We start from the raw sequence: 25,702 nt of genomic DNA, 5'->3' as shown, positions 1-25,702 counted from the left end.
TAAAGTAGGAAAAAAAAATTTTTTTATTTTTTTCAACTTTTTGAAAGTGTTTTACACAGGTTTTGATCTTCAGAATACCTTGGAATCAGTAGAAAAAAAACTAACTGAAGTTTGTTTTTACAATAGAAACCTTTCAGGAGTCAAAATGGAGACTAAAAAAATACATGCAAAACATACTCTTCAAAACACAAATTGAAACAAAGCACCAAACTACACAAATATGCAGAATGAAACAGCATTTAACATCACAGAAAGAGTAGTCTTCATAAAAGGTGTAAAAGTCACCTATTCACTAGGCACTGTTCACTTGTTTTTAAACAGAAGAGACAATAAAAATATTGTCCACAAACTTGCAATTTCAACTCAAAGGCTGCAGCTAGAAATTCCTCTACATGTCATGCTTTAATAGCGACCTGAAAGAAAAAAGATATACACACCTATTAGATTTCCAAGTATTGACAGATTTTAAAAGTTGTGTGAATTCACTGATATACCTCAAACCTGCAACAACAAATTCAAGAGCCTAATGACTTGTCTACAACAAAATGCAACAGTACAATTCTACCAGTAAGTTCCTTTGTGTAGAAAAACCCCAAGACATCTCATATGCACAGGGCTGATACTTCAGCATATGAAGAAAAGAATTTACATTCTAACTTTCTGCCAGTGGCCGAGGTTGGTTTCTCTATTTATCAGCAAAAGCAGTTGCACTTGTTTTCATTTGAACACACAGAATAAACATGAGAATACCACCTATCCATTATACAAATAGCTTTAAACCATGTAACCATTACAAAGGAAATACATTATGAATGTTGTACTTTGCACTTCATTAACTTTTGCTATCAAAATACAGCTTTATATTCTATGCAGATAAGCAATTTGGAAAAAGTAGTACTGTATGGACCTCAGATTAAGTTAGCCTCCTCTTTAGCAAGTTAAAGTTGGGAAATTTACTTCCAGCACTAGAACATGCAGAGCTTGACAATTTGATATTGCGGTCTTAGACTTAAGCACACTGTCAACATGCTATAAAAAGTGCTGTTGTAACTTAGTTCCCAAGAGAGATATAGCTTCAAACTTTTAAAGTGACACTACCTAGTTTAGTTTTTGCAAACTTGCTGCTCTGTCCTCAAGGTAGCCATTTGCTCAGAGAAACACATTAAAGGAAACTGTTGTTAAAAACACCCTCCCCTCCCCCTGAAGTCAGAATAGTTTTTAATGCAGACAAAAGTTCAAGGAAGAACTTCAGACAAAGAAAAAGTTTACTTTTTATTTGCTAGCTCTAAGATAAGATTACTCACGAGGTGAATAGGACCGAGATCTGGATCGAGATCTGTAGCCCCCTCGGCTGTAGTATGGGGATGGCGATCTTCTCCTGTGAAAGAGGACAAACACAATCATTTTCTTTGTTAATGCCTATAGCAGACAAGTGGCAGCAGCTTTATATGGATACCTCTCTCTATCCCAATCCTGGTATCAACGAGTACACTCGCGAAAGCTAGCAGAGCACATAAAGAGCTGATAATATTTCTACTGGATAACAAGGAAAACATTTGAATTTTCTTAATATTCTTTTCATGAGCAACTAGTCACAGTAATATTACTTTGGACTAGTAAAAGAAATAAGCTCTTGCATTCAATTTGACTACATGAAGGTTAAAGTCAACAGCATCCCAAGCAAGCAGAATAAATGAAGTCTTACCTTAACTCTGAATTTAGATATTTATTCTCAGATGGAGAGTTGATCTGAACAGCACTCTGCTACATCCAAACCCATYCCCCAAGCCCTAGGAATCCCCTCCCATCTAGGCACTCCAAGTTTTGTTTTCCTTGTCTAGTTCCACTAAAGTTTCCCTTAATAGTAATTCAACCTCCCCCCAACCCACCCCCACACATTCAGCATATTAACTTCTTGAGGGAACCCCCCCACCACCACAACCACAGGTTTTCCTTGTGCAAAGCTGCATTAATCTGTCCCTATACTAACCTCACACCTTTACATAATGAGGGAGCCTTAAGGTGAATCACACTGCTCGCTGAAGAGCTGCATATATTCAGCACCCACCCCATTTCTGTTAACGTATCTGAAGATATCCTAGACCTGTTTCATTAAATGCTCATAACCACATACAGAAATACTTCCACTGTTGTCCAGAAATTGAAACCTTTCCCATCATACCTGTAAAACTGATCCCTGTCTTGGACAGCTCTCCACCCTCCTCCTCCACCTCCTCCGCCCCCTCTGTGAAGACAAAAGAATTCTGACTTTAAAAAATTTTCAAAATAAAGTAACAAAAAATAATAAAATCATACGAACAAAATGCATCATCAAGCATAAGAAAATGATTCAGAGACAAGAAACCATCTAGTTCCTACACTGGATAACATTAACTTACTTTCTCATTACAGTTAGTTTTACATCTTCTTGGAAGAAGTTGGCTTAAACACAGCATCAAGAAGCAGTTAGAGAATTCATATTCCAGTTGATCAGTATTGCATTTTACAATGTCATACTCTCCAAAGAGCAGCAATCTGCGATTGGTCCATAGCCTTCACTTCAAAGACTGTTTTCGTTCTCAGATGCTTACACACTTGAGGCAAGCTTCCCCCCCCCCCCCCCCCCTTTTAAAGTATCAAGGTAAGTTCACCGTCCTGAGGAAACATGAGCATGTAGATTCTGTGGCTGAGGCAGGAAAAACACCCTTATGTTTTAACACTTAGTGACCATCTAAAGAGCATCTTTAGAACAAGAGTGGTACAACTTGTCCTTATAGAAAAGCTGTTTAGAACTGAAACAGTTGATTACAACATTTTAACAGTATCCAGCAGCTAGTCTGGCACTTCCACGTACTAAATTGTCAAGGTGCAGGTCAAGGGCTTTGCTCTAAAAGAATAAAGAATGGGAACAGCTGAAGTACAGAAGAAAGAGTATAGTAAGAATCTCCTCCCTAGATATTTCATTATACAACATGCCTACAACAATTTACCGGGTTCTGCTTAGCCATGTAGTTGCTAGACTGCTGTTTGTCTACTTTCCTCTGTTTTTTTTAAACACAGCTTATCACAGCACTTACTTGTGAGACACAGGAGGCCATCTCACCGCTAACCTAAAAAGTTTCAAGGCTGGGATTCAGAGCCTGCCCAAAGTGCCCAAATACTTAAGAGAGTAAGTTGAAGTGATCACTGCCCATCCTTGTMGAATTTATTATTTGTTGCCAGGAGCTTTTGCAGTCAGTGTTACAGGGAGAAGACTGAATTAAGTTTGAATTACTGAGTATAGGTGACTACTATAGCTCTCTTGCAGCAGTTCTCAAGGGCTGCAATCATATGAAGGAAAAAGGGGACTTGTTGATCAGAAAGGCAGTGGGGTTTTTTTTGTTTGTTTGTTTGTTTTTTAAGTCTTCTCCTTTAGGTAGATACCCTGCATGTAAATTCAGATTATCCTGTTTACAGCCACTCTTTTCCAGACAAAAATAAACATTCCATGGCAATATGGAGAAATTAAGTTTTAACCTGACAATTCCCATCTGAACTTTTATTTTCCTTAAGGCTTTATTGCACGGAAGGCAAGAAAGGAAAAATGCAAGTAATTGTTACTATTTTCTAGAGCGGTGGACTAGGATGCAGTGTTCTACTGCATCTTTGAAGGGCTTGAAGCCCCCCCTTTTAAAGTAAGGGAATGGAAAACAACCTCCCTGGAACTGTCAATACTCTTAGTATTTCTATCCTAAAGCCCTAATCCACATAACAAACTTAGGAGAGTGTGCAGGAAAGTCAGAACATTGCCTAGAGCCTGACCATCTGGAAGAGCTGAACCGAAGCATGGTCCTTAATTCTGATATGCTACTATGCAAACTGCTCCACTAACTGAAGTAGTGGTTCATCTTCTCACATCACTTCTTACTAGTCTGTTTTTCCTTTTCTAATCCACGGATTCTTCTTTATGTCCAGTCACTATCACAGTCTTTGCAACTATTCTCACTAGTGCAAACAGAGCTGAAACAACTTCCAGCTTCTGATAATGTCTTACAAAGATCTGAGTTACAATTCACCATCAGGAAGGACAAAAGTAACATTTAAGTGAAGACTTACACACATCATAACTTAAACAAGGAAATTCCTTATATACAGGAATTTTAAAGCACATTTTAAGAACACAAAAGCAATAACAGATTTCAAGAAGGACAACCAGTACACCCTGACCTACCCACTACGAGAGAAGGAAACCTCTTCCATAAAGAAGCAACAGAAGAAAGTCTTACCAAACACTGCACAGCCCCAAATCTTTTGCTGGTCCTTATATATGCCCCCTCCATTTGACAGGCCTACATTAGAACCACAAGCAAAACAAAACGGAAGATGGGAAAACACAAGTAGCACCGCTTCACAGACTGCCCGACACACTATGTTACAAGACTTTTCAGTTTCCAAACCTTTGACAAACACCTTCAATCAATTTACCTACTAGATGTGACTTTCTTATCTTTACAAGAAGAGGTGAGAAGAGGCTATGGTAACTGTCCTGGAAATGTTGTACTGTGTGCTCTGAAACGAACTGGAAATTTAGTCAGGGAGCTGCTTTTGGGTCACATCTCCCTCTTACTGTCACTATAAAAGCCCACATACAATTGTGGGCAAGATGAAAACCAACACATCTTGGTTCTTGCATATCCAGTCTCAACTTAAGATTTTAGTTAGAATACCTTCTCTAAAGACTGTGTCCCAGAAAGAAGTAGGACATTTTTGTCTCCTGTATCCACTGTAATTTATCAGGAGCACCTTCACTCCCATCCTGCAGCACTAGAAGCTTTGTAGAAGTAAGGCACTTAGTTTACCAGTCAATGATAAAGTGGGAAAAGCAGATGGGAAGCAATGGCAACAGCCTGGGAAAGAGAAAGACTAAAGGTAGTAGGAAACAGAAAAGGAGAAGAGAGCTGGCATCACATCCTGACAATGACCATATGAGTATCAATAAAATACACAGAAGATTTTTTTTTCCTTTGTATTTAGAAAGTAACAGAAAAGTACCCTGAAAGCTAACTAATATCACAGTATTTAGCATTTATATTCATCCCTGAGCTACAAGGTGATAATGCAACTTCAATTCATGTACTTCCCATATCACATTAGGCAACAATATATCCACCCAGTGCRGATGCATTAAAGCCAGGAAAACAGCTCAGGAAGTACTATATGATTCTGCAACCATATACACATTTAGTAATTATAGATAGAAAAGATTAAGTCTGTTACCCTTACACCTAACTGAACAGTGTCCCAGACAAATGCATTTTACAAGGGGCAGGAGCTGCTGGCAGTCTTAACATTAAACATTCACAGCTCGTGTCTTTTCTGAAGTTAACTACTGTGGTGTTGAACACAAAAGTGTAGATTGAAGACAGACAGGAATAGGAGGCGTGAATTTCCAAAAAGAACAAACAGGTCAAACCTGACAGAGGATCAGGCAAATGTCAATCCAGAAGACACAGGAATAACAGAAGCAGTACTGAATCTTTTATGTCTGAGAAGAAAATAGTTTAAGTGGAAACTGCTACAGAAAACCAGAACAATGGAAAAGTTAAGTCCCTCCTACCCCAAATAAGAGAAGTTTGAGTAAAGTTAAAACAGAAAATGTTATTTGATGCACCGAAATCTGTTTTAGTGTAACAGAAGCAGACTGATATGCACTTTCATCTCTCTCTTTTTTCTTTTTTTTTTTAAAAGAAAGACTGAATACATACTTAAAAGGGAGGATGAAACTAGATTAGTTTAAGATAAGCATCTCTATGCATGAAAAGCAAAATTTAAACTACCAGATTACGACAGCTTGTGAACACACAAATCACTTCAGGAAACAGTGACTGCTGGACAGCATTAAGAGGGGGCTTCCTCATTATCCTGGTTAAGCAGAAAGCTAGATTTTGTGGTGAGATTCAGTCACCCCTTATCATTCTGACACACGAGTCAAACTATTTTACTGCTGTAAACCCTCTCTGGAAAAATGTCTGCTCGCAGTATTTTCTCATTCATGCTTATCTAATAACAAGGTGGAAGATGTTTAGAAACAATTARCTATGACCTTCTAGAATGTAAAATACCATCACTCCCGCCCCTCCCCCCTTAAATCAGACAGAAATTTGGCAGGATGGTTAAGGTCTATTGAACACTGCAGCTTTGTCCTTGTATACTGAAGAGACCTGGACTCTGCCAGATTCTAAGAAATGCTAGCCGCAACTCAGAATTAAACTCTGCACATACCTTACAGCAGAATCTGTTAAGTCTACTAAGAAGCATGGTTTTTCAGTTTCTCCTCTAGTTTTTCCATTTAAACTTGTGATTTCCTACTACTAGCTTATGCAGGTGTTGTTCATCAGGCATCATGACAAGGAAATCCCAGTTATGGGTGCCAAGGAGTTAACTGACACACTGCCCAGTGGAAGGTAATCCCCTTTCCAGCTCCATGCAACAATTTAGCTACTTTGTTACTGGACAATTAAGCTTTGTGTGTGGTTTTGTAACACTGTTTACTTTATATACAATTAAGTTACCAGTATGTTAAAAAAGCCTTTTCACATAAGTGCCCAGTACAGACAAGTTTAGTCTTTCAATTTCTGATTCCTCATTTCTGGCAATAGTTGAGAGGCCACAGTTATTAATAAGGGATATTGGCAACCACTGGTATCTCCTACTCTCTACAATCTGATTCCACTCCAAATACAATTTGGCATTATAAGACAAATTCAAGCATTAGGTCTGCACCTCTGTTCCCACCGCTTTATTGCTAATAGAGATGAACCAATGAAAATTTAGTATGACAGTATAAAGAATGTACTTCGTTTTCCAAAATTTAATACAGACTAAAAAAGCATTATGAATCAACTCAGACCACAATTAAATATTCCATTCAAAGTATTTATCAGCCTCGCCAGCACATGGATTTGTATTGAGCAGTTATTTTGATAAAGATTTTGTAGTAAGATTCCAGAACAAGAGTGAGTAAAAGAACATTCTAAAATACATCTCTAAGATAAACTGGCAACACTTAGATAGGTAGAAGTGGAGGTGAAAAAGCACAGTTTAAGAAGCAGGCTAGTATTACAAGTGTTGGTTCACCTGTATGATCTGCTGTAATAGTCACGATCATCATATCCTCTATCATACCCTCTGTCATAGTAATCTCGTCGTCGTGAGCTGCCACTACAAACAGTAAAACAGAATTACATTTAATAAAATATAAAACACTACATATTGTCCATAGTGCTTCACAGTAGGCATAAAGTCAGAAAGCACACATTATAGCAAACTGTATCATCAGGTAAGTGGGAGTGTTAGCATTATTACCACCCATCCTCACAGTTGAAGTGACTGCATGAGCACTCCTCCTTCCCCATCAATGCTTAAATCATTGCTTTTTAAAGTGCTTGAACTTTAAAACAACTATCAGCTTTCCTCCTTGGTCTGAAAGCTCTTAACCTTTTGATATTGCAGACACAAGAGGAATTCCATTCTGTGCCAACCTTTCATTCACTTTTAACTCTCAAAGCTCCTTTTGGAAGAATTTCCCCATTAAAAGAGTAACTTACAACCTCAGTATTAAATCAGGTACACCATCACCAGTACCATCAGTTGAAAGCTTTTAAACTTGGGAAAACAATTCACATTCTTGTTAACTTTAAACTAAACRTATACTCTTTGGATAGGGAAAACAGACACAAAGCTGCACAACTAGTATTTGCTATTGTACTCTGTTCTTCCTAAAAACTATGGCTTACAAAGCCATTAATGTTTGAAGGCACATAGGAGACCACCCATTAATCATAAGCAACTTAGTATCATTTAGAAAACATCTGAAATTCTCACTGTAAACTTTAAATGTTTAGACAATTCATGTCTGGGCAGCATAAGCAATGAACACGGGCTTCTGCTCACTGACCCTGGATCAGTCACTGACAAGTACTATATAAATGAACCTGCTATTTAAAGGACTGGAAAGATAAGCATTACTACTGACAGTTGTCCACATATGTAGTTTTTGTTTGTTTTTTTTAATTTGCAGAGCCTCCTTAATCAGTCAAGTTTGTAACTTTCTGAAACTTTGCTAGATAACCACATCAGTGTTAGCACACCTAAGTGTGCCTAAGTGACCTAAAAGTCATCTGAGAGTGTTGTTTTTTTTTTAAACATAATTAGGCATCAACAGTGATTTTTGTATTTTAGTTCCCAGTACTGAAATGTCCACATTGGAGCATACAATTCAGAAGTAAGGAAATATATTCATTTTAGGCCTAAATACCAAACTACACATACAGGCTGGCTTTCAGAACAGCGCATTAAAGTATAAGCCTGTTAAAAAATGAAAAGCACACAGAAGCAGGACTCTTGGGGGGGATGCTGAACAATATGAATAAAATACAGCACACTGTATGAATCTTATCCCTTACTGTTACAAAAAATCAGGTCACTTACTAAGTGGGTCTTCCCATGTAGATACCAGGGGTAGGTGTGTGAGGTCTTTTTGTTATGGAGAAGTCTACCCGGATCCTTCTTCCATCCAGCTCCATTCCATTGGCACGTTCTTTAGCCTATGCAGAGTGATAAAACACAATCAGCTGTAGGTTTAAACTTTAATACCAACAAAAGTTTCTAACCACTGTCTCAAATACTAAGTCTTAAAATCGCTCAATTAAGATTCAAGTCTAAATTTCACTTATGCCTGGTACATAACACTGAACTTGCACTTCAAGGATTTCTAGGACAACCGGAAGTAAGCTTCAGTAAGTGTTTAAAATATGACTTATATAGTATGAAATGCCTGAAAGGAACATGATTTAAACAGTAATTTTAATAAGTCTGTATCTTACACGATAAGAGACACCTGTGCATACGAGGGGAGGTATAACTACTCCACGGAACATGAAGCACAACATTTATAAGTTATCAGATTAGTGCTGTATGTCAACTAAGTTTTTTCCTCAAATACATCCTCAAATTYTACTGTGACCTTGGCTGTGATCATATTTGAATCATAAATAAAATGCATATCAAGAAAAAAAGCCATTGTTTTTTCTGCCAGGTAGCAGGACCTACATACAAAGCTTCAACCTAACAGGCCTTCATGCCAAATTTGATAAAAGACATTGCAGTTCATAAGAGACTGAATTCATGCAGAATGTAAGCCTGATTACAACCCATCAGCCCAATGTCTTTCAAGAGCAGGCTCAAGTGCCGAATTCTACGGCTAGTGAGTTCCCTTCCCTGTTCACTCCATTTTACTTGTAAACACAAAATCCCCAAACTTCTTATGCAGTATTGATATTATTTAAATTTATCTGATGCTTTAGTGTTTCCAAAAATCACTTGCAGAGACACTGGCACTGAAGTATTTTGCCTGGCCTTTCAGAAAANCCCCCCCAGACTTCTCTGAAGCACCAGAAGTCATCAGAATGCACACTGATGCTCCTACAGTGCACTTGAGCACGTGAGAAACTCGCACACCAGTGTGGTGCACTCTGAACATGCTCAACATTAAAAAGATCACCACACACGAGGTTAGGAAGGAATTTTCATCTCACAGTTAAACTGGAGGGAACCAGTGTCTCTATTTTCTTCTTCCTGTTGACATAGTTTGCACTATGGCTAGGCTGAAGTTTGCTTTGGTGAATTATACAACAACTCAGCCTGCACAGGGACCGGTGTCCATGCCCTTACACTTTTTCCTCTGGTACACAGTAGACTTTGATCACTTGAATTAAGATTCTGAAGTTTATGGTAAGGTGCTGAAGACATTTTAGGCCCTGAGAAGGCAGGGAAGAGAAAGTAGTGGCCTGGAACATGTGTTCTTGAACACAGTTTTCAAGACAGCCTCTACCATGTTCTATGTATTTGCTTTCCACCCAGATTTAGGAATCTGGAGAAACTGCTGACAAAGGGCACTTTTTTAATCTCAAAGAATCCCACAATTTATCCATGTGCACTATCACCACAGTGAAAGTTATCAGTGAAGAGAGGAATTTTAAGTAAAAGTAACCGGGAAAACAAAAAATGTTTCTGCAAGTGATCCCTTTGCACACAAGAAAAACTACATCTGCTATCGACACACTACTTGAAATAATGCTTAGATAAGTAGATCCTTCCTTTTCAGGTGACAGAAGTTCGCTTAGCATTAGTTTGCATTATGATTACGTCAAACATTTAAAAGGGATGAATACAAAAAGATTCTTATACCGTTTCAAAGGTTGAACAGTGAGCTTCCCAGGCTACATCCTGTTACATCCCAGCAACTGAAAACACAGTAAATAAAGACATTCTTTCTCTACTCCAACCTACTTCCTTAGCATCCTCGACGTTTTCAAAGTACACAAATGCAAATCCTCTTGAACGCCGAGACTGCTGATCATACACAATGGAAACATCAGCAATTGGACCATACTTGGAGAAAACTTCTCTCAGATCCCTTTCTGTGGTGTACAGACTCAATCCAAACACACCAAGACAACAGTTTGGGTCAGGATTTGCCTAAAGAAAGAGATATCTATTAGAATAAAATTGCTTAATTTGCAATACAAAAAATGTTTCACAAATTTGAGTCCGCCAACAATTCAAGACAGAATAAAAAAACACACTGCAGCAATTTGTTAGTTTAATTTGCAAGTAGACACTTTTATGAGAAAAATATACAGATATACAACCTCCTTTCACAGAAATACCTTTCATTTCTTAGCATACTGTAGCAACTATAGCGACAGAACAAAAAGGGTATGCTATTTATTTTTATAATATACATACAAAATAAAAAAAAATAAAAACCACACCCACACACCACACTTTTCCCACACTAGCTGGTGACTGTTGCACATGATGGATGGGCCTAGATCACCTCTTCATTTGTATTATTTATCACTCTCCCCTCCCCAACTTAAGTGATCCATGCTGCTTTGTCACCCGCAGCTGTAAGCAGCTAAAAGTTGGCTTGCATGCATTCATTTAGTTAAAATCTGTCTTGGTGGTGTCTTTATTAAATGTTTTAATTTTCTAGTCTTCCTAATCAAGGAACAATAAACATTTCTCCCTCCTTTCTAAAGGCATTTGGGGGGAAAAACAAACAAACAAAAGCCACCCACACACAAAACAATAACAAAAACCACACAACCCACACAAAAACCCCAAACACAAAACAACCCCCACCTCCCCTCTCCCACCCCCCCCCAATCTTAAATTCTACAGACATTGCTAATTAATGGAGATCCAAGGTATATCAAAACCAAAATGACAATCTCAACCATAAATAGAACTTAATTTTAAAGTATTTTTAAATAGGTAAATAGACCTTAATTTTCCTACTAGAGCTTTCTTAAGGTTTACTGTAGTAGATAAAAATAAAGTTCCCCAATTTTGTTTTTCAAGCTATAAAATTAAATAGGATCAATTCAGTACCTGAAGAGTCAAACTTAATACTTATTCTGCTATACCAACAAAGCACAGGAGATGAAAAACAGTCAAACCGCATACAGGTTCTTAAGTTTACAGAAAGATTTTCAGAATAAGGATACATGTCTTCTGTAACTGCATTTTACTACCATTCACTAGTTTACCAGGAAAGTAGTTTTACTTTGCAATTAAAAGTTGAGATAAATGACTTAATTTCTTAAGAGCAGAATGTTTTTCTGGAAAACCCTGATGACTGAATTTAGCAATTTTAAGATGCATTCAAGACTAGGGATTAATCACCTACTTTTGTAACAGACCTACCCTGTTTCCAATATGACGTCTGCGAGTAGACATGGGTGAATGGCTGTGACTGTGTCGTCGCCGATAATCCCGACTGTAAGACCTACTTCTGGATCTCCTATGAGAGCGGGAACGAGAGCGTGATCTTGTGTAGTGTCTACGAGAACTTCTCCTCGATCTAGATCTGCAAGAAGGATTTACAATAAATAAAGCTACAGGTTTTTTGAACCTTTCAAAAAAAGCAAAAAAAGTCAGACATTCAAAAACAAAAGCCCAAACCATTTTCTAAGAACTTGCAGTACCACCTGATTAAGTTGTATTCCAGAAGACAAAGGTAACCAATTTTTATCAGTCACCTTTACAGTTAGATTACTGCAGATGCTCTCAGAGCATTTCTATTAATGAAAAAAGAAAAAAAAGGGGGGGGGGAAGGAACCTCAACTTTCATTATAATTAGCTTTTAACTCCCCAATAGTTTCTAATTTTCTCTAATAAGGTTATCTGGGCTTGAAACAGCATACGCTTAGAATAATCACAGCATTTACAGTAGCATTTAAGCAAAAATAAAATAGCTGCGGTGGCTATCTCAAAGTCCTAGCAGAGAAAGGGAACAGGAATAAATTGTAAGTGTGTCTTCATATAGAACATCCATGATTGCAGAGGTGCTTATTCTAGCACTCAGAATAACACAGCTCTTAATGAAACTGAAAGACAAATATACTTTTTATGTAGTACATAACTTAAAGCACAGAAGCTTGCGAAATATCTCCAAAACAGAGTTCATCAGCATTCAAGAGATTAAACCTTTATAACAAAGTGGTAGTAGGTTTATCCACATTCCGGTATTTCAACAGTTACTTAACATCAGCTGCATGTGTAAGCTAGTTTTACACATTCAGACTTGTAGTGTATTTAGGCAAAGGTGCAACAGCTCGATAATTTCAGCCTACTTCTCTTCAGAAGGGTTCCAGAAATGTTTTCCCGACAGCACTAGGTCTGTGGAGACGAGGTCATGAAACACTTCAATTACTTCCACTAAGTCTTCAGCCCTTCAAAATACAGTTGATCCTTAGTTGAGAAGCTGAGCAGGTAGAACACTTACAATGTAGTAACATTCCTGACTTTGCCTGCTGCTCACGCTCACTGAACAACTTGCATGCTACACAACATTTACAAAGACAATTACTGCAAGGCTAAGAAGTGCATTTAACAATGCAATATTTGGGGAGGGGGGCAGGGGGGGAAATGCTCTTAGTCACAAATTGTTAGCCTTCAGACTCTCACTGGTGCCTTAAATAGCCTCTGCAAAGTAGAAGGACAAGGGAACAAGTATTACTGAGATTAGAAGCTACTATCACTGCAGAATCATGTTTCAGAGTAACCAACTGCTACACTGGCATGATGGAAGTTCTTAACCTGAACTGGTTTTTACTCTCCTGAGTATTTAATAGCTCCTGTTGTCAGGATTTCTCACTAGGTGTCCACCAGACTGCCAAACTGCATGACATATTCAAGTTGAAAGCCTCCTTAAAAAATTACGTCTCCAGCCCTTTCAGGAGTGAGCCAGCTAGTCCCGTCTTCCTCAACTGGAAGCATATACACGTGTTTTAGGAAGAGAGACTAACTCCTGTTCAACTCATCTCATTACAACACTTACCTATAACAATGTATTTAGAAAGAACAAGCCTTATGATTTTTGGCAACAGAAAGGAGAAGAAAGTGATTGAACTCCCAAATGAGGCAGGAAAGGCAGTGCAGAAAGACAATGAAATGCCAAACATATATGAAGCTCAGCACCTGCATATGGCCACATTTTATCCTTTGAAAAAGCTCATCTGAAGACAAACACAGAACTGATGTTCCAGGTTTTAAAATGTATCCATCCCAAAGAACAAGAACTGAACACTTAAACTAGACAAACTGCTATCTGAAAGAACAATACTTATTTCAAACAGGCATTGCTTATATATGGTACCTTAAATGCTGAGTGTTACTCCTGTTGCTCTCCTTTGCTGCCAAACCACCACAGGTGAAAACCCTATTCCTCTGTTGAAAAGTGTTTAGACTTTAAGAACATACAGAACCAGCCAAAAAAAAAAAAAAAAAAGTAATAACAAAAAAATGCTTGCAGAGGGTTTCCCCTATACTACTGAGGAAGCTTCAATAAAAAGCAGCTTTGAATTTCTTAATCAAATATGCCCAAGCTCCAACTGATAAATATAAAAGGACACAGATCTGTTCCCAAATCAAAATTTATAATACTAGTGACCCAAAAATGCATTTGCAACAGAAACCACCAAGAAATATGAAAGTTCTCACAACATTACTTCTCCATAATTTACACGACCAAGATTTACACGACCTGCTCATGATCACATCCAAACGTGTGACGGCACTGAAAACAGACCTAAGTATGTTGATTCTAAATGTGTGCCTCGACACAAGACTACAATTCTACTCAAAATCACTAATGAATCCATTCTAACTGCAATATACTTCCAGTATTTTCAGCCATAGGCATTTTCAGGATGGCTGTTAGATGCTCAGGAAACCATGGCAGTCATAAGCTTTTCCTGCTGTTCATCAAGAAAACCACTGAACCTGCAGCTGCAAGGATATTATTTAAAGGGCAATTTCTTGTAAGAGCTAGCAGTTTACCCAGTTTGTTTAAAAAATATATACTACAGTGCCAGGACTTTGGATTTCCAGATCTTGTGTTTGCTTCTTTCAGCATTGTATACAACCTGTGTCCGCATTCTTACATAATAACCTGGGTATTTTGTGAGTGAAACACAAGGCTTTAAAAGAAGAGAATTAAAACCCTGGAGATTATGAATTAAGGTGCCTAGAACATGCTGGGCTAGGCCCTGACATGCTTGTGGTTTTAGAAAGCAAAAGGCTGCCCAAAGAGGTTGTGTAGTCTCCATCGTTAGAGGTTTTCAAAAGCCAGCTGCATAAAGCAACATGGTCTGAGCCCAGAGCTGACTGCTTTGAGCAAGGTTTTAGTCCTCTTGAACTATCCCATGCATCTCTCACTACTAGCAGTTCCCTTAGGTCACTCCAGTTTCATACCAAGTAAAGCAATATTTATTATAAATATTTAAATTAGAATCATTAAATAATATAAATTATTTTAAATTATATTTTTTAAAATAAAAATACCAAGTATTTAGTTTGACATTTTCATTCTTCTACTATAGGAATTAAGTGCATAACTTGACAATTATGACTGAGCCTGAAGTACAGAGGAAAAAACATGCCCATTCCTCTGTCAAAACTCCCAACTATTTACCTTCTCATAAAAAGCCCTTCATACTGTACATAGTTATGCTTAACTTCATTAGCTCCCCAAACTGCAGCACTGCTGTACTCTGAGCCTGCAATACTGACTGCAGGATCAACTGGAATATCTTGCAGCTGTGTCCCTGCCACTGCACCCAGTTTTCACCTAAAGGAAAACCAGGTGTGCAGAGGTGGCCAGAGAAGGTGGAATAATCTGTATCAGCTCTCATCTCAACATGCAGTCAGGCTACATTTGTGATACGCTCCCTGGCTCCTGGTAGATTAATTCTAATCTTGCAAGCAGACCAAAACACAGTACTTGATAGTATTTTCTATCATGGGTTATTGCTAAAGGAATAATGTCTTTCAAAGTTGTCCTCTGTCCCCCACCCTGATCCTAGCCTTATTTTGGTAAGCCTAATTCAGTGTTTATACACAAAAACATATTGTGAACAGCTCAACAGGAAAACCCACTACTGAAATCTGATTTTTTTTCTTCCTCTGAATGCTTACAAATGAGCAAAGGAACACTCATTTCCTTGTTTAGTCAGCACTGAACTATCTAGGTTCTTAATACAAACGACGTCATTCACCCATTTACAGGTTTTGTTGCCTTTCCATTCACTCTTTTTAAATAGATACTAAGCATGCACCTCTTAGAGGACATATCTAGTAAATTCAATGTTAAGTGGCTAGCACAATGATGTTTGTTGATTATCTTATTTTTAGACTATGAGCATAGCTTATTGCTCAGTGTGAAGTTCCTTAACACTTTCAAGAAGTATTCTGTAGAAGAATCCTGTATGTACAGCTTATTTGGCAGATAAATAAAAGGACTGTTAATACAGTCAAAAATGCATTTTCATAGTGTCCATTTGTGTTGCCTTGTAACAAATACAAAAAGCTACTTTCTCCACAACTTTTGAGCACAGGAAAATGCTCCAGTTTTTCAGTCTATTAATTTTCAGATGAATATATATTTTAAAGGTAAGAAAGAGGTCTGTTGCAATTCACATTCATGTCTATTGCCTCTTTTTTTGGCAGAAATATACGAGCTACTACTTTGAAAACATTATTGCTTGCAGTAAAAAAATCCGTAACATTACCGTGGCCTGTAAAGGAGAAATCTGTGGATGCACTAGTTTCTTTTAATGCACAGAAAGATCTAGAGCACCTAACGCTTCATACCCAAGAAACCAGCCATTATTTTAAGGCTTAAACTTAAAAGGCAGGTCTCCTACAAACTATATCAGTAAAGATGCAAGCCTATGTAGCACACAACTTCTCAAAAAAAGTCCTCAAAAAGACGACCTAACTTGACGATTCAGCTTTTCAATACAGAAACCACATGTGCCCCTTTGTATTCAATGTTCATAGATCACCAATTACCTTCGGCAACAGAATGGGCTAAATTAGACTTCAGTTCATCTCTGCCATAATAATCCAAAGACATCTGACTTGCGAAGAGGAGGAAGAGGTAAAAGAAGTAAACTCACCTGGATTCAGACCTGGATCTAGATTTTGACCTGGAACGCCTTGAGTCCTCCTTAGATCGAGATCTTGCAGGAGTGTGCCTCCCCGACTTGCCAGACCCATGAGCACTTCCGCTTCTGGAAGCAGAACGGGATTCCTGCACGCAGATATTGAAAGCCTAATTTGTACACAATTTCTGGTTTACCTAAAGTCTGTAAACAAGCTCCAGTGAAATAAATGGTAAAAAATCATATCTATGTGTCCGGGCAGTTGGAATTAGAACTGCCTAGATTTTTAAGAAGTTTTTCCCTGGTAGACACTTCTTTACCCTGCATATAGTTTTGCTATTAAACAGATAATGCATGCATGTTTAGCAAAATATACAGGGACACATAAACAGACTAGTAATTACTTAGCGTAGTGCTTTCAGATTCCAGATTACTTCTTATCTTAACTTCATTTTTATTCCTTTTCTTCATTCTTCCGTTTCAAATTCTGACTTCTTTCATCTTCCCCACTTCACACAAATTGCTCAATATTCTATAAGTGGGACTTCTGGTCTGATAATTAGCATGCATTCACTTTCTTTTTTTTCAAATTTCAGCTTCACTTATTCCTGAGCTTCAAATAATTCTCATTTATAAAACTTGTCAAATGGCGACTTCCGCATTTTCCTTCTTCAACATTAACCTTAATAGAAAAAGAACAGGATGAAGAATATTTAAAAACTCCAGGATAAAATCTAGTGCCAAAACTGAAACTAGAAAAAAAAAGTTTTGTGGACTTTGACTATATATGCAGTTCAAGAATTGAATCTACCGACTTTCCTACAATTTTATAAACAGATTCAGTCAATTCAATTTAACTTAGTACTAAGTAACTGAATTCACTATTTATGCCTACATTTAATATCAAGTGTACAATGGACCAACTAAAGACTTACTCATCAGTGCTGGCATTAAGAAATTCAAGTATTTTGTAATTCATCAGCCACATACTTAAGACAAAATCAGCAAGAAATGACTTGGTAAAATAAGTCCCTGCTATGGTCAGAGGCTAACTGATGTGCTTTTTGAATGCAGAAAGCACAGAGTAGTTTTCATTCATTGACTTATGATTGCGTTACTGTTTTGGGACGTTCTCACAGTTTAGAAGGCCTAGTTTTAAAACTCACATCTACTTTGCCTGCACAAGTGTGATTACACATGCAGGGTTCACACTTCCAAGTAAAATATGATTTTCCACAGAATGAAAATACAGAACTGTATTTTCTGTAACACATTTTATTTCTGTGTATTTCTGTAAACACAAGTATTGCTCTGGAAAAGCATCCCATCTCCTTTATTATTTACTTGTAATCTATTTTGGTAATGACATAACCTAACTATCCCTTTCAATTTTTGTATTTTTAATCAATACAATGCTAAATTCAGTCACATGGCTTCAACTTTTAGTTTGAACACACCGGAAGGTATTATTTACATCAAGATATTAGAGGAAATTTAAAATTTAGCAAAAATCTCACCTATTTGGCCATATCTCTTTAGAAAGAGACTAAGTTCTAAATCGTGGGTCAAGTCTTGACAATGCTCACTAAACAGAGTAGCAGAATTTGTTCAAAACTATTTATCTAGGTAATGTTTCTTAGAATTTGAATACAACCTCTTTTGAAATTCTCACTAATAGAAAGAGTACCAATAGTACCACTAATAGAAAAAGTACCAAACATTTAAAAATCTATTTGCTAAATCAAATTTTAGTTTTGCTTGAACCACTTCTATACCATTCAGAATGAAGTCTAGCTATTTACAATTGCCCGCCATATACACCTGGGGGAGGAGGAGGAGGAGAAAGTACTTGCAGGATGAAGCAGATTTTCAATTAATACTGAGAGCCACAGAAATAAAACAAAGTTGGTCATGGCCATATTCTTTGTCAAAATGTGTGATCAGTTCCATTAAACTATAAACACCTCATTACTACACCTGCAAAGTAGTGCAAGTACTGAGAACTAATTTGTCACAAATACCAAATTTATCCTAAGCTCATTACTATATTATAAAAATCCTGAGATGAGTTCTGAAGTCTCATATATTAATTTAACCACAAGTAGTATTTCAAAATATTTTTAGACTTTATAAAAAACAAGATTTGAAGGAATGATAAAACCAAAACTAAGGCTGTTCTRTATTTGAGAAAAATACTTAATTCCTAAAACATTATACTCTTGACAAATTCAGTCTAAACAGAAGGAGTAAGGTCCAGAGACAGAATATCTAATATTGAAGAAAACAGAAAGAATGTATGATGCTTTGGGAGTGGGAAGGAAGCAGCAGGGAGGAAGACCTTGCCCAGAAACATACTCCAAAGCCATTGCACCCCCCTCCCCGACCTTAGTTTTTAGAAACACTAGGCTTTGAAGAAATTATAGAAGTGGCACTAGAATAAGCAAATGATCTAAGTCTTCATCTATTTGACACACTTTTAGGATGATCTTTGCTCTTTTATACTGATGGAAGCCTACAAAAAATAAAAACCTGAAGACAACTGCATGATAACTACATCCGAAAATTAGGCAACTGGTTTATTTTCATATAGCTTCTTTGGATTTCACAACATTTTGCTGTTTTTAAACCTACAACATTTTTCCTGGATCATCCTCTTCCAAAGCTTAAACTTAACTTGACCATATTTTACAGTATTATGTCACTTCTTTCTTGTTCCAAGTCTCAGAGGAACTAATTGCACCTCATCTGCTCAAGGTATTACTAAGACTGGTAATAATCTCTAGAATTGAAAAGCTATTACCCTTCCTCACCTAAGGGAATTCTCCCTACCTAAATTAGGGCTTTTCAAACATCACTAGCCAGCAGAACTCCAAACTTAGTTTATGCCCCATTATACCATCTCCTGTTGAGGGTTTACACAAGCCATTCCCCCCCATAGYTCACTTAAATTTGACAGTTTCTGCTATCTGCTTTTCTTATTCTTAATACAACGTTCTCTTTTTCTACCTTTTGCTAAATAAGATGAAGCAAGCTCCTTGCTCATGACACATGGAAGAACAGAGATAGAGGAAAAACTAGCTTGTTTCTCCTACCTATTTTTAAACATTGCAGGTAAGCAGATCAAGGCTGTGTTCACTGTTAAATTTTAAACACTTCCAGATTCCCAAATAACCACTCCAAATAATCATTCCAAAATAACCATTTTTCTAACCTTGAATTTCTGAACCGCAGATTTTAAAAGGCACCAGGTCACTTGATCTGTACCTACAAATCCTACCTATTTCCACTTGAATGCCAATAATACATGATGGAGGGGAAGACCTTAAGTTGTGGTTTCTGAATTATCCTTCAAACATACTTCAAACATAATCAAATGACATGTAATTCTGTTGAGGCTTTTTGGTTTTTTACACCTCTAAGTACATTCATAAAGATTGCTACATTCATCTACTCTGACAGTACGGAATATCACAAAAGCAGAACTATTCTGGGGACACAGTAGTTTAAGAAAACTTCCATTGACAGAAGCAGCTATAATGTATGTAAGCTAGGATCATGTGCTTTTTGTACTTCAGAGATCCAGTTTTTCCTCACAGGAATTAATTATAATAAGTAATAATTTAAGTTATTTAACAATTTAAAATATAGCCAGTCAAGCAAAATTTTAGTATTATTTATACTAAATCCCTATAAACTTATGTATTTCCACCTGCTTTCCAAAAGGTGGAGCGTCACATTGTTTCACCAAATCTGACAGCACAATTACACCTTTAACAGATTTGCAAACTGCACACTCCTTCAACCTCTTTACTGCCGAATCCAGAGAAATAACAGCTTCTACCTCTGTTCCCACATTTGTTTTCCAGCGGTTCAGTGAATTGATCCTGACCCACTCTGAAGCCACCCCATCACCACATCACTGGTGGGGGCTGGGAATCCCCTATCAAGAGGGAAAGCAGCCTGCAGCAGCTTGCAGAACATACTCACTTCTAGCATTTTCCTTCCAAGACCTTGTTAAAGCAAATTTATAAAACAATGAAGGTACTAACACAAGGTAAATTCAGAGATGTAACATTTTCTTTCCAAAAGATTCTAACCAAAGCCTAAATATTTCAATTTAGTCAACAGCTTCCAAAGAGCACACACACAAAAAAGAGACTGATTTAAAAGGCTGAGCTCTTGATCTAACAGTTCAACAGCACCAAAACCTAGCTTCCTTCCACTATGTCTGCCATTCACTCTGACCTCAGTTAGCTGACCTCAGTACACTAAGCTAGGAGGAAACTAATCCAACAACAAAAAGCAAATGATTTTCGGGTGGCTTAGAGTACTGAATCACCAAGAGGTCAGATCAAGTGCCAGACAGTGAAGGAGAAGAAAGGAGAATGACCCATACTTTTGGTGGCAGCAAGCTATTCGATCGTTTCTGACCATCTCAGACTGCTTCCTTAGAACTTCTTCCACAATTTATTTCTGAGAGATGATATAATATTCTCAAAAACACTGACTTTACCTTTTAAGTAATCTATAACCATTCAAGGTATTTTGACAGTAAAAAGAGAAATCTGGCTATCAGATTAAACTTTTTTTTACCCTGATCAGACACATACCAAGTAATCATAGTCAATATTAGCTAACTCACTATTTGGAGGTTCCAAATATTCAGAGAATAAAGGAAGCAAGACTTTTCCTAACCAGCTTTCTTTCCAAGCCTTCTGTGCACAAACTGCACATGCATCTCAGGAGTGAACAAAATTTCCATGAAAGAATACAAAATAGAAGTGACTTGGAAGAAAGCGGCAATCTGTCTCACCGCATGCTGTCAGAAGTCAAACATCTGAAATACTGGTAACATTTAATCATTTATCATCTCTTCAATTTAAAAAAAAGATTTCAGAGTTTCATATCACTATGAAGCATAAGGTACATGAAACAATTTGACAAGGAATCAATATTAGGATAGTCATGACATAAACCAATTTAAGTTTCAGTTGCCACTGAGATAGCAAGTCCCACTACTTCCACCAGCACAGAGTAGTTCTTCTCCACTGACCCTAAGGCTCATGTGGCTATACAGTCAGTCAAGTCTGTGAACCAATGCAGCTGGAAATTGAATCAGGAAATAAATTTCAGCTGATTCAGTTCCCAGATCTGACCTGACTACAGCCACTAGCACTGGTAGAAGGGAAGGAGCAGGAACACAATTTCAGAAGAGTAATTCTTGTTGGCAGCATYGGCTTGGAACAGTTTAACAGCCAGCTGTAAAGCCATATCCTAGATTATTTATCCAAACAACGTTCCTACTTTGTGAAGTGGAGACTTCAGAGCCCAGCTTGAAGAAGTAGAAAGCCAATGATTTGGTAAAATACAAGCCTTAAGCAAGCAAAGGATATCTGTAAGTAACACTGGCATAGCATTAGAAAAGCCAATGTCTGATCTAGTCTACAACAGTAGGCTTGAAGCTAAATTATTGTACTTTTTACTTTTACAAGCATATATATCATGCAGGACTTACCTATAAGTGAGTCACAAAAGTTCATTTACATAGAAATAATGTTATTCTTCTGAACAAGCTCTAATGGGACATAACTCATCTTAAGCCTTCTTTACAGTAGAGATTGCCTGAACATGATTTATTTTTTTAAGAAGTCCAGAAGAGATAAAATAGAAAAATGGGCATGGGGAAAAAGCACAACAGCACAGCAACTGCTGTCCTATCACACCCTTCACCAATTGTTTCAAAAAGACTTCACAACAATATTTTTTAACATTTCCATTCATGCTAAATAAAGATAGTACAGTTTGTCAGGGTAACCTACCTTCTAAAATTAAGCTATCATCTTAAATTGGTTTTCAATCTGACTTGCACTGTAGTAATTAGTTCTCATATTTAACTAACATGCAGTAATCCATTTGAGCAAGTCAGAAGCAATACTCCATTGCAGAAAAGCTACTGGTTGTAATATGAAAACATTAGTGAAAAACAATGATGGGGGGAAAGGGGCGTAGAAGTCTATTCTTTAGTCCCTGTCTTTCATTGTTCAAAATCATCTACCATTTTTACCTTCCAGGAGATCAGCTTTTTCTAACATTTCTAACCTGCCTTGAAGAAGAAACACTCACATACTAATAATGCTTATTAGAGTAAATCCGAATATGAAAACCCATATTAACCAAAGAGAGGCATTGCAAGAATACCATTTCCTGCCCAGCATTATTAAATTCGCTTTAAAAAAAAGTTTTCTGAAATCTCCAGGGCAAGTTTAAAATCTAAACTACCAATCATCTAAACAACTCCCTCTGATGCTGCAATAAGTTAAGAAGTTAGACTTATGTTGAAAATAGAACAAAATACAATACTGATTGATTCCTGTATTGCACTTCTTTGTGGCAGCAAAAGATCCCAAAAGGAAAACAACGCTGTTTCCCTACCCCCCCAAAAACCCCCCACCCCCCAACCAACTACATGTACTTTTGAAGTACAGATTAAACTCCAATGTGAACTGTTGCAAGTGATCTGCAACTTTAGTGAAATTCACCCAGCCAGTAATATTTTGCAGTAGCTTGTTTAAAGATACCTTCTACTGTATTGCAAGTTTCACAATGCAAGCATAGAAAATACTGCCTTAGCACTATGAGAGTTCACTGAGGTTTACTATCCAACTACTGCAGTCACATTTAAATTAAGTTAGAGACCAAGCCACGTGGATGCAAAGCTGCAACTCCATCAGTAAGCAAAATTAATATTTTACAAGCAAGCACAAAGAGCAGCAAGTCAGAGTTCAGCTTATTAAGTAATTCACCAAAAGCAAATTGCAATGCAGTTTTGGAGAGAGTACAATGAAGGATACAACTACTACCTTTTCGCATTGTCCCTTTCTATTCTGTTAAGTCACAAGGCTAAGGGATACAGGACACAGGCTACAAAGACAGCAGAAGTACGGACGGTCACCACGCCACCAGCCTAGATAGCCGCAGAGCAGCCTCCTCTCACCCCACGGCGAGCTCGGAGGAGCTCGCGACGCCCCCGATCACACGTCCGGAGCCCGCAGACCTAAACAGGGGCGGCGGGAGCGGACGTGGGCCAAGAGCCTGGCGGGAGGCGATCAGGAGCACACGGGGCGGGGGGCGGGACAACGGGGGAGCAGGGCGCTTTCTCCCCGCCCGCCTGGCAGAGCCGCCTTAAAAATTGGCGGCGACCGCCCGGCCCCACCACCAGGACACAGAAAGCAGCCAGGGACTCTGCTTCCTCGCGGGCCTCCCAGAGCCCGACCACCCTCGTGGCACGACAAATGTAACAGCCTGTTGCGGACGTGCTATACAGCCGCGCTAGGCCGAGGGAGAGCCTGGCCTCCGCGCTGCGGGGGGCACGGCCACGGGTCCCGGGACGCGCAACTCGGCCGCTCTCGGCCATTTTGTCCCTCTCCCGGAGCGCCTGGTCACCAGCCCAAGATGGCGTCGGGAAGACTCACCATGGAGCGCGCGGGCGGGCGGGCAGCTAGAGCGTCCTCGCCCCGCGCCCCCATTTCCTTTCACGACCGGGCCGGCGGCCATTTTCCCGCGCCAAAACCCAGCCCAGCTTGGCCTCCCCGCAGGCTTCGCCGAGGTTTCCTCGCACGCCGCGCTGCGGCGGTCCCTCCTTTAGCTGCTCAACTGCCCTCTCCGCACAGGGCCGCAGAACGGGGACACCGGGAGCGGCCGCACCGCCCGAAGAAGGGCGACGTGAGGCCCGGCCGGGCTGCACACTCAGGCTCCGTGTATTACCCGCTCGCCGTAGTTCTGCTCCCCGCTGTCGCTCATCGTCCCTCCTCACAGGCTCCCAGCAACCGCTGCCCCGACCCGACCGTCCCCGGCGCGAACGCTGTCCGCACAGGAAGTGACGCACGCCGCGCGCGTGCCAGGCCCCGCCCCTGACAGCGCGCTGCGACGCACGCGCCGTCGCCCCGCGCTCCGCCCTAGCGCGGGGGGGAGGAGCTCGAGTGCGCGCGTGCCCCCTCAGCCGGGGGGGAGGGGCGCGGGGAGGGGCGCGGGGCGGGGCGGCGGGAAACGGCCGCTCGCGGGAAGCCGTGCGAGTCTCAAATTCAGTAACGAGCGAGGGGCGAGAGAAGGGCTGGGGTCGGGATTTCGTTCACCGCTTACGCCTTCAGCTAAAACACTGAGCAGACTTGTGCAGTTGATTCGTGGGAAATGCCCGCCATAGAGTAGCAGCAGGGGCTAAAGCGGGTAAAAATCGGCTGACAAATAATTTTCAGTGGGAGAGTGTCACCAGCTGGGGGAAAAGTAACAGTTTTCGTCAGGAACCGGTATTAGACCCAGTGTTATTTCATAAATAAATTGTCAGTAAAAGTAGAACTATTGCTTATGAAGTTGGGTGGTAAACGAGGGATGATGATCTGGACAGGCCTGTAGAGCATTCTGGATCATGAGTTAAAGTGCTTTCTTTGAAAAATACATTTTAATACAGTCAGAAGTAAAACTGGGGCTTTTCAGCTTCTGAGAGAAAAATATAAGAGGAACCAGCAGTGGAAGTTGATGCAATTCAAAATGAAAAATAAAGCACATAATTCAGGTACTCTCTGGGCCTGACGAACAAACCATTCAAGCAAACCATGACTTTTTTCCTTTGTTTCTGTCTTTAAACTAGGCGTTTTCCCAGACTGTATGCTTTAGTCACACACAACTCAGTGGATTGGATTCTTGTTTTCATCTTTTGATTTTTGGGGCCTAATTTTTCATTTTTTAATGGTAGCATTGGCAGTACAGAGACTAAAATAAACCTTCTGACCCACTCCTAAGGACTCCACCTAAGCATATTGGGTAATAATTTTCTACAAGTGAGGCTGATGTAACTAATGAGGACAGGGGTCATCCAAGAAATGCTTATGAGAATGTGTAATGTCTGTAACTGGTTTTAATACGCAGCGTATTATATATCCAGTGAGGCTGGTTCATTGTACTATATTTGGCTTTTCAAGAAGGCCTTCACAGAAGATTCTTGAAGACAATAAATCTGGCAAAGGATCAGAGAGAGGCACTCATTAATTTTTCTGAGTTAATCTTCTGGTGAAAAGATTGGAGACAAGATATGGGAATAAAGTAGAATTTTTCCTTAATGGAAGGAGATTTTTTTCTCCTGTGACCCGTGCTATTCAACGTCTTCTTCAATGATATGGAAAATAGATTATTGTGCGGTGATAAAGTTTGCAGGT

At 39.0% G+C, this 25,702-nt stretch overlaps 1 protein-coding gene across 6 annotated transcripts; it reads right to left on the bottom strand.

The window, feature by feature from the left end:
- TRA2B (transformer 2 beta homolog) lies at window positions 1-24,376 on the bottom strand. 6 transcript variants are annotated; one of them, XM_026073141.1, is made up of 10 exons: window positions 24,258-24,366; window positions 16,898-17,175; window positions 16,509-16,642; window positions 11,752-11,914; window positions 10,330-10,518; window positions 8,470-8,585; window positions 7,117-7,200; window positions 2,183-2,245; window positions 1,305-1,378; window positions 1-413 (listed from the first exon to the last, which is right to left on the bottom strand). In XM_026073141.1, the coding sequence occupies exons 4-10, from the start codon at window positions 11,782-11,784 to the stop codon at window positions 403-405; spliced, it is 570 nt and encodes a 189-aa protein (XP_025928926.1). In that variant the 5' UTR covers window positions 11,785-11,914; window positions 16,509-16,642; window positions 16,898-17,175; window positions 24,258-24,366; the 3' UTR covers window positions 1-402. The 6 variants fall into 6 exon arrangements, with proteins under 6 accessions (XP_025928926.1, XP_025928910.1, XP_025928936.1 ...); XM_026073125.1 differs by lacking the exon at window positions 16,898-17,175 and having other exon boundaries at window positions 24,258-24,376; XM_026073151.1 differs by lacking the exon at window positions 24,258-24,366 and adding an exon at window positions 23,966-24,248 and having other exon boundaries at window positions 16,509-17,175.
- Between the last annotated feature and the right edge of the window lie 1,326 nt (window positions 24,377-25,702).

This window comes from Apteryx rowi, unplaced genomic scaffold (genome assembly GCF_003343035.1).
Source record: "Apteryx rowi isolate R43461 unplaced genomic scaffold, aptRow1 scaffold_1096, whole genome shotgun sequence".
Taxonomy (NCBI): domain Eukaryota; kingdom Metazoa; phylum Chordata; class Aves; order Apterygiformes; family Apterygidae; genus Apteryx; species Apteryx rowi.
This window is presented reverse-complemented; position numbering and strand designations above follow the sequence as displayed.